At 44.6% G+C, this 8096-nt stretch overlaps 1 protein-coding gene across 1 annotated transcript; it reads right to left on the reverse strand.

Moving 5' to 3' along the window:
- Positions 1-348: 348 nt before the first annotated feature.
- nmur1a (neuromedin U receptor 1a) lies at positions 349-5353 on the reverse strand. Its single transcript, XM_071524947.1, has 2 exons — positions 4429-5353; positions 349-737 (listed from the first exon to the last, which is right to left on the reverse strand). The coding sequence occupies exons 1-2, from the start codon at positions 5351-5353 to the stop codon at positions 349-351; spliced, it is 1314 nt and encodes a 437-aa protein (XP_071381048.1).
- Positions 5354-8096: the final 2743 nt, after the last annotated feature.

Here is an 8096-nt window from a genome sequence, read left to right on the forward strand (position 1 = left end):
GCAGTGTTTCCTATGGGTTGAGAGCGTAACCATGGCTGCTCAGAAGCGTTGAAAATGTAACATTGCGCAACACAGGGTTGGATTTGGTCCAACTTCAACATGCGATGTGCTGTGAACAGTTACAAGGCAGTGTGCTAGCTAGCTTAACAGAACGGTGTGATTTGCGTTTGCAATGCTTCCAGTCTGGCTTTTTGTTTCAGGTATTTATCTGACGCTCCTGTTCATAACATGGCTGTTGATGGATGCATTGTCTTTTGCGGGAATTGGACCTGTGACATTTCAGTAATGGAACGGTCTCTCTGACCACTAGGCCGCCCTGCCACATTAGTCACACCCTCATCAGGTTTTTTAACGTGCAAAACTGGTTTCATTTTCCTTTTCTCCACAGAGGCCATCTTCCACTTCTCCTTCCACAACAGCGGTGCCGTTGCTGGGCGGCGCGTCGCTCACGGTGCTGCGGAGCGTCACCCGCGTGACGCTGAGCGAGTGCTTCCTGGGAGCCGGGCGGCGTGGCCGGTGACACATGACCTCCTTGAACATTTCCCTAAAGCGGGTGGACATGAGGTTGTACAGGATGGGGTTGACGGCCGAGCTGAGGTAGAAGAACACCCCGGAGATGATGTGGACGTACTGGAAGATCTCCAGGTGGTCGTCGGTCCAGTCGCTGATGAAGCTCCACATGAGGCGGTCCGTGTGGAACGGGGCCCAGCAGATCCCGAACACCACCACTAAAACGACTGCAAGAGAGAGAGAGAGAGACGCACAAAGTGAGAGAGCGAGGGACGGGGTAGGAGGGGTTACTAATGGAGGTGCATTGATTGGTATAATCCACATGGACTCTCTGCTCTCAATTCCAACTGTCCCACTGGGGGCTCTGTGCCAGTGAAGGAGAGAATTTCTCCCTTGGGCGCACACCACTTAATATAGCTCTGTGCATCAGCATTAGATTCAATTATCATTGGATTTATAATTGAAAATGTTTCTCTGAAATCTTCATTTTTAGTAGCTTGTTTTTATTACTAGTTTTGCCTGATTAGGCCCTGCCAAGTAATGTCAACTCCTATAATCCTCCCCAGTATGTTACAAATTACAACGCCTGTCCGTATAATAGGGAGTCTGTTTGCTGGAGGATTTATGCGTCTTGCCATGAGACAAAGCAAATATCCCTTTCCAATTTGCTGCTTGCATTGCATGCATAATTAGTAGGTGACAATCATTAATGTGTTTTGTTTCAGTGCCAAAAGAACCATCTTTAATTCGACCAACTTATAACTTGAGCTGCCTTTTAAAAATCAACTGAGAGAGATGAAATGGAGATAGAAGAGTGAGAGAGAGAGAGAGAGAGAGAGAAAGAGAGGGTGAGAGCGAGAAAGAAGCATTTAAATGTACAGAAAAAAAAAACTTTCACTGTCAATTTCTCAGAAATACTTTTACTAAAATATCCAATATAACATACCAGGTGGCTTCACTTTGGACTCTAATAAATTAGGGTAAATAGGTGTGTTATGGGACCTGCCCAGTACACCAAGTCCCTACTGCTACTGAGTAGCTGGAGCAGTTTGGGGTGTTACTGCCTTGCTCAACAACGGTTACTGAGGGACGGGACAGTTCATTCAGTTTCCCCACCCCTTTCCCTACCAGTGTGGGGATTTGAACCGCCTACCTTGTGATTACAAGTACACTTCGCTGACCTTTAGGCTTCCGGCCTTCGAGCTATGTTGAAGAAAATCTTAAAGGAATTCTCTGACCTTTTGAATGGTAGGAAACCTCATGCTGAATCATACACTTGTTGATGGAATATTGCTTGAAATGAAGATGAAGTTGACCCCAACGGCCTCATTGCTGTTGTTTGATATTTGTCGTGACTCTGAGCAGAGCAATACCACTCAACAGGTGATGAACATCAGGTAAGTGCAATACTCCAAAAAAAGCTTTGCCAAATGATGATGATGAGTGTGTAGAGACTAAGACTGCATTTTGAGCAAGCTCCTGAGTGTGATAAGGCACCATGCAATAAATTATCGAATGTGGAGTCTGAATGAGACCCTGAAGTATAAAGATAAATTTTGCAATCCAGTCATCTTGACAGCCCAGGGCCTGAAAGCATGTAATCCCCTTGTATCAAGATAACATAGGAGGTAATGCCATTATGTACCATGCAAGCTGTTCCCTTCTATGCTTCCTTTCACCTTCACCTCTGAGCTGCACCAAAGCACATGTGTGCTGCCTCATTAAGCTTGTTTGACAAACCCAATTAGATCAGCTGTCAGAATGGGTTCATGTTTCCAGTCGAGGGAAAATTGGCTAATTTATCTGTACTGCTTGTGTCACCTTTTATTATCATAAATGTGTATTGCTACTAATCCATGTTCAATGAAAACCAAGCTGTTAAATGATGAATGCAACATTGTACAAGTCCAAAACTTGACAGCAGAATAAGGCAATGCTTGAAGTTCTGCTTGCTATACTGGGATTCATAGTAGTTCCATAGGGGATGTGATTGAATTAGAAAAACTGGTTTATGGCCTGCTTGTAAAACAGAATGACTAAGTAATGATATGGCATACATATTGTATAATTTTTCGACTGAGAGCAAGGTTTGATTGGTTAAAACTCTGTAAGAGCAGCTACTTGTAAGACTTGCAGTCATGCTGCGATGAAAGCTGGTGTAAACTAATTATGAGAAGTTTAATTTCAACTAGCTTGTTTATAGAATAGCACAGGGATTTCCATTTTTTTTTTTTTTATATCACGGACCCCTAAAGAGTTACATTTTATCTTTGGAACCCCCTTCTGACAAATGTTTTGTTGTTAGGTATAACTCGGAAGCACATATTCTATACATGGGGTGATAGTACCGTGGGGAGAGTGATAACTATGATCAAAACAGTCATTCTACATTCTCTTATTGTGTTAACTTCTAGCTAGTGAAATAATACGTGTTGTGGATACAAGGAATGTTAACATTATGATCCTAAACCATGAATTGGATTATGTGACAGTAGCATGAATTGTACATTTTCACCTGTTTGTCACATGAAAACCTAACAGTTAAGTTTAGGCAAGTAGACAAATTTGGTTAAGGTTAGGCTTAAGGTAAGGCAAATATACCAATTGGTTAAGGTTAGGGAATTTGGTCATTAATAAATGAGAAAAACTTTAGCTAAAAATTATAACTTCATTCACAGTAGAAATATTCTTGGTATGACTTGGGAATCAAACCCAGGTCAGAGTTGAAGATAAATGTTTACTGCCCCGACCACAATGCCCTTACTTTCCACTGCACTATTTCTACTTGTTTCTAGTAATGCCTCCTTCACATAATTTGTGCACGGAGCATGTATTTGCATTTCCAAAAATTTCAGGAGGCCAGGCTCCCTGAAACCCTCTCAAGGACCCGTTGTGGGAACCATTAACACACAAACTGAAACCCTAGTGAAAACAAATAAATTGACCGTTTGAGAAAGAATGCAATAGAGTTATTAACTTACATTCTCTTTATGTCTGAGTTGTGTCTGTCACAGAGGCCCATGGAAGTTCATGAGAGCTTTCAGGTGATCTAACGCGCCCTCTAGTGGCCATATAGGAGGTCCCCAGCTCTTGGCAACAACGGCTGTGAATGGCTGATTGCATTTCTGAACGTATCCCTTGGCCATATATCTGATTGATTTAGAATACGTCAATTTGTTAGCTAGCTAACCATAGCATCTGGTGACTGGCCAGCTAACCATTGTTGTTAACACCTCTGCTTTACACACTAGCTAATGTAATCTAGGTGAAGCTAGCGTTAGTAGATATACTTGCCACTGCAAGATATATCAGTACTAGTTGCATGCTAATATTAACATAGGTTGGTTTGCTCAATTTGCCTGCTGGCTAGTTGTCTAACAAAGCCTGAAAACAGCTGTTAGTTCAGGTTAACAAAGCTGACTCTTCTCAAGCTACAGTGCTTTTGAGTAGAGACTAGTGTGTGTACGGCAAGCCGCATGGGTCAAGAAGACGTCAGCTCTGCCATGGTTCGTTGGCTGCAGCCCCACTTCAATTTAGCTTATTTCCAAAAATAAGCTCTGTGTTCAAAGCAGGCTTATACACCATGCTGCCAAGATTACTGGGAGATTTGCGACGTTACTGCGAAGCCCGTAAAACCTGTTGTGATAGCTCAAATGTCCTCACCACATACAGTTCATCAGTCTCCCTACCGTCTCTCTTTTTGGGCCTTGGAACTATCTAAAGGGTTGTGCTTTGGGACCCACTTGGATAACACACAAACGGAAACCCTAGAAGAAAAAATATATAAAGAATGCAGTGGAGTTCAAAAGTTGATCCTTGATCAGGGATACTTGTACTTTTATAGACCACCATGAACGTAGAGGACGGTCACAAAGGTGATGGAAAGGCTTGGAGAGATAGGGGTACTTCTATACTCACACAACATTTTGGTGACCTGCCGGCGGCGGGCCTTCTGCTGCTGTGTGCGGATGTTACAGAAACTGTCTTGTCCCAAGCCTGACTTCGCCTCCAGTGCCTGAAGCAACTTCTCCCGCTTCAGCTGCAGGCCGATGAGCATGTAGAGAGCGCTGATGGTGAGCATGGGCAGAACAAAAAACAGCAACGTGGTCACCTGGATGGTCAGGTTGTACATCCACCGTGGTTTCACCAGCATACAGATGGCCGAGTCAGGGATCCCCACATCCGGGTTGCCATTCCCGCTAGGTCCAGAGGAGCGTCTGGGCAGGATGGAGATCCCATGCAGGCTTGTGTTGGGCACGGCGCACAACACCGACAAGCCCCACACTGTAAGGATGACCCGCTTGGCGTGGGTGCGCGTCACCACGTACTTGGCGCGCAGCGGGTGCACCACGGCAATGTAGCGCTCCACGCTCAGCGCTGTCACATTGAGGATGGAAGCCAAGCAGACCGTCTCAAACAGAAAGGTTTTGAAGTAGCAGCCGCCTTTCCCCAGGAGGAAAGGGTAGTTCTGCCACATCTCATAGAGCTCCAGCGGCATGCCGAGCAGCAGCACCAGCAGGTCTGACACCGCCAGGCTGAATAAATAGTAGTTGGTTGGCGTCCACATCACTTTGTTGCGTGCGATGACGGTGCACGTCAGCACATTCCCCACTGCGCCCACCATGAAGATGAGCAGGTAGGTGAGGCAGACAGGGAGGAACACCGATGAGCGACGAGGCCCCAGGTATTTCTCCAGATACTCTTCCTCAGTCAGACATGCGTCATCCAGCTCGATGCGGCTGCCATTCATGCCAGAGGTCAGGTTGCCACACTTCACCTCTGGAAGGCAACCCCATCCTCCTTTCTCAGCCATCGGGTCAGAAGAGCAGTTGTAGCTGGACATCATGCTGAGCTGCTCAGACTCACTATCTGGAAAGAAAGCATCAAGTGTCATTTTTTGAGATGGACTGTGATATTTTGAGCTGACCTGCATGAGAATGACAAACCTTGGTGGTTGTCATTTACACAAATAGTTTATATTTCTAATTCATAAATATTTGGCTTTATGAATGCAAATGTATGCTTGTGAGCACAAATGGATATTAGGAAGGAGTTGTTTGACAATATCAGCTTGAAAATCATCTCTCTCTTCATAGCGTTTCCTCATTAACACCCAAAAACTTTCATTATTGGATTAGCTATGACTGCTGTTTCCACCAGCAACTTTTTAATCCACTTCTGTCAGTGCACAGGATGCAGAGAATGGAATAAACTGAATTGCCATCTGTTTCCTGGCCCCTGCGGTAGAGCTCAAATTCTTCAGAAGCTTTGCCTTAGCGCCTCAATGAACACAAATTAAACTAAGCATAGTTTTCTTTAAACTAAATTGCAAAGTAACTCTGTAATCACAAGAAAAACAACAGACTGCCATTCTCTGGTGTCGTAAAAAGCAGCATTGCAATATGTTTCAAGTTTGGGAATAAGTGCTGCTTTGGGGAGAGTGATGATGTTAGACTTGCTTGGGGGAAATGGCCAAGCTGATTAGCATTTCTTTGATTATGTCCATGTTATTTAGACCATTCACCAATTCAGGTGAGACGCTTTGATCTAAGCCCAGCGCCTGCTCTTCCACTGCGCACATCACCCAGCGTGCGCGTGGCCCCCTCCTGCCTGGTGATGATAAGCCAGACCCACAGATCTTTTGGATTGCTCTAAATTTACAAGACAATGAGTTCATGTCATTCAAAAGAGTTGGAACAGAGACATGGCTGCGAGCAAATCGTGTACAATCAACTGTTTGGTTAATTACTCCTCACAATACACTGTGATTGTACCACTCATAGACTAACAAGCCTGAATGATACTGATGCATCTCTGCAATTGAGACTCAGTCTGGGCATGTTGTGTCGTACTAGACCCCTTTTGGACTGCTCCCATATGAGCTGGAGCCAGGGGACAGAGATTGTTTTGTTGATGCCAGCCACCACTCTCTAAAATACCTAGACTATTGACAGTTCAATGAGGGGAGCTACAGTGGGAGGCCTAAGACTGAGGATAAGCCTGAACCTCAACTTTTTTTTACCACTGTGTTTCTTTGAGCGGACAAATCAATGGATACTGTGGTCAGTACTCAAGGGGAGGCTTTTGGACAAGAGGAGGCCCCAAAAACTCCACAATAATTGAGCTTTTGTGTTATTTATGTTTCCTATTGCCTTGGCCCATTGAAGTGCATTGAATGGCACTGTCAGTGAGAGGGATAGGGGCTCCATTCTCTGTGTAGTTCAGTGTATAACACTTGGGGCCCTATTTAAACAATCTGTAGCGCATGGTCTAAAACGCATGGCTCAAGTGCATTTAGGGCATGTCCAAGTCCACTTTTGCTAGTTAAGCAAGGCGCAAGGCGCAAAGGGGTTGTACTAAGTCCCTTAATTAATCATAGGTGTGTTTTGGGCGTAACATGAATTAAACCAATCAGAGATCTCCCATTCCCTTCAAAAGCCAGGTGCGCTTGCACCTTGGCGCATTGCTATTTAAATGGCGGATTCAGCAAGTTGGAGAAACGAACGTCCAAAAAGCATCTATATGTCTTTATAGGCTGACATGGTGTGAATTAGTCTCAAGTAGCCTAAGTGCATTACAGTCTTTTAGACCCAGTTTGTCACAATTAAATCCGATACATTCAAGGTGTTAGGCATTTGGACTGGATGTCCCAAGGTAATAAATACTGATGCATTATGACGCACGGGGCGCATTGGAGACGCCGGTGCCAGGCACAGCGTCCTTTACAGCCTCCTCTTCACCGCGTTCTCACACTGTCTGATCCCCCAAGTCAGAAAACAATAATACAGAACTTGTCTATGTGTTTTTTATTCACATCGAATTAATGTGAAATGTTGAGTGCGTGGTTACGTTCACTCTTTCCAAAAACAAAAAGCACATTTATGTTACCTGGGTCAGGAAGATACGCCGCCAACTGTCAGTAACTGTCTGTCGGTTCTGAAATAACAGCGCTATGTTTCTATAGGGTACATAAAATATGTATGTAGGCTATTGGGCATTGGATAGGCCTATGTTGTGCGTCGGGTGACAGTAAGATGCCTTTGCAGTTTATTTTCATGACTTTTTGCTGGGCTGTGCTTACTGTGTTATTTTTCTTGGTTGTAGGTTGTGTATTTAGCAATTGGCAATGTGTGATGATGGTTAACGGGACATGTACGTTGCGCATTTGGCATTGCGTAATGGTGAGAGGGACACGTAGTTTTTGGCATTTGGTATTAGAGTGTGTGTGTGTTATTAGTTTTTGAGCTTGGATAATACAACAGATGTAGGCGCATCTTACTATCTGAATAATGCGCCCTTTAAATAGCAGGAAAATATTGCGCCAGACTTTAGACCAGGTTTTTGTTGGTCAATGGCGCAATCGCTTTCCACTGCCTCAAGATAGCAATGCGCCAACAATGCGCCTGACCACACCTCATTTTAGGACCAACACACCCATGGGCGCAAGTACATTTGCTATTTAAACAATGTGGGTGCTGGGCGTGACAATGACAACTGCGTCGGTCGGAAACTAGCAATGACACTTGCGCTGCGCTTTGCGCCGGGTGTAAGATAGGGCCCATGGAGTTCAATTCCCAGTAGGGCAA

Source organism: Centroberyx affinis, unplaced genomic scaffold (genome assembly GCF_046629955.1).
Source record: "Centroberyx affinis isolate AG114_WGS23_722 - 3 ecotype Tasmania unplaced genomic scaffold, CSIRO-AGI_Caff_v1 ptg001252l_1, whole genome shotgun sequence".
Taxonomy (NCBI): domain Eukaryota; kingdom Metazoa; phylum Chordata; class Actinopteri; order Beryciformes; family Berycidae; genus Centroberyx; species Centroberyx affinis.

Bases quoted from the DNA above. Each gene is read 5' to 3' on its own strand.
- nmur1a (XM_071524947.1), bottom strand. From the start codon at position 5,353: ATGTCCAGCTACAACTGCTCTTCTGACCCGATGGCTGAGAAAGGAGGA. The intron at 738-4,428 runs GTGAGTATAGAA...TCTCTCTTGCAG, and splicing joins GCAGGTCACCAAAATGTTGT to TCGTTTTAGTGGTGGTGTTC.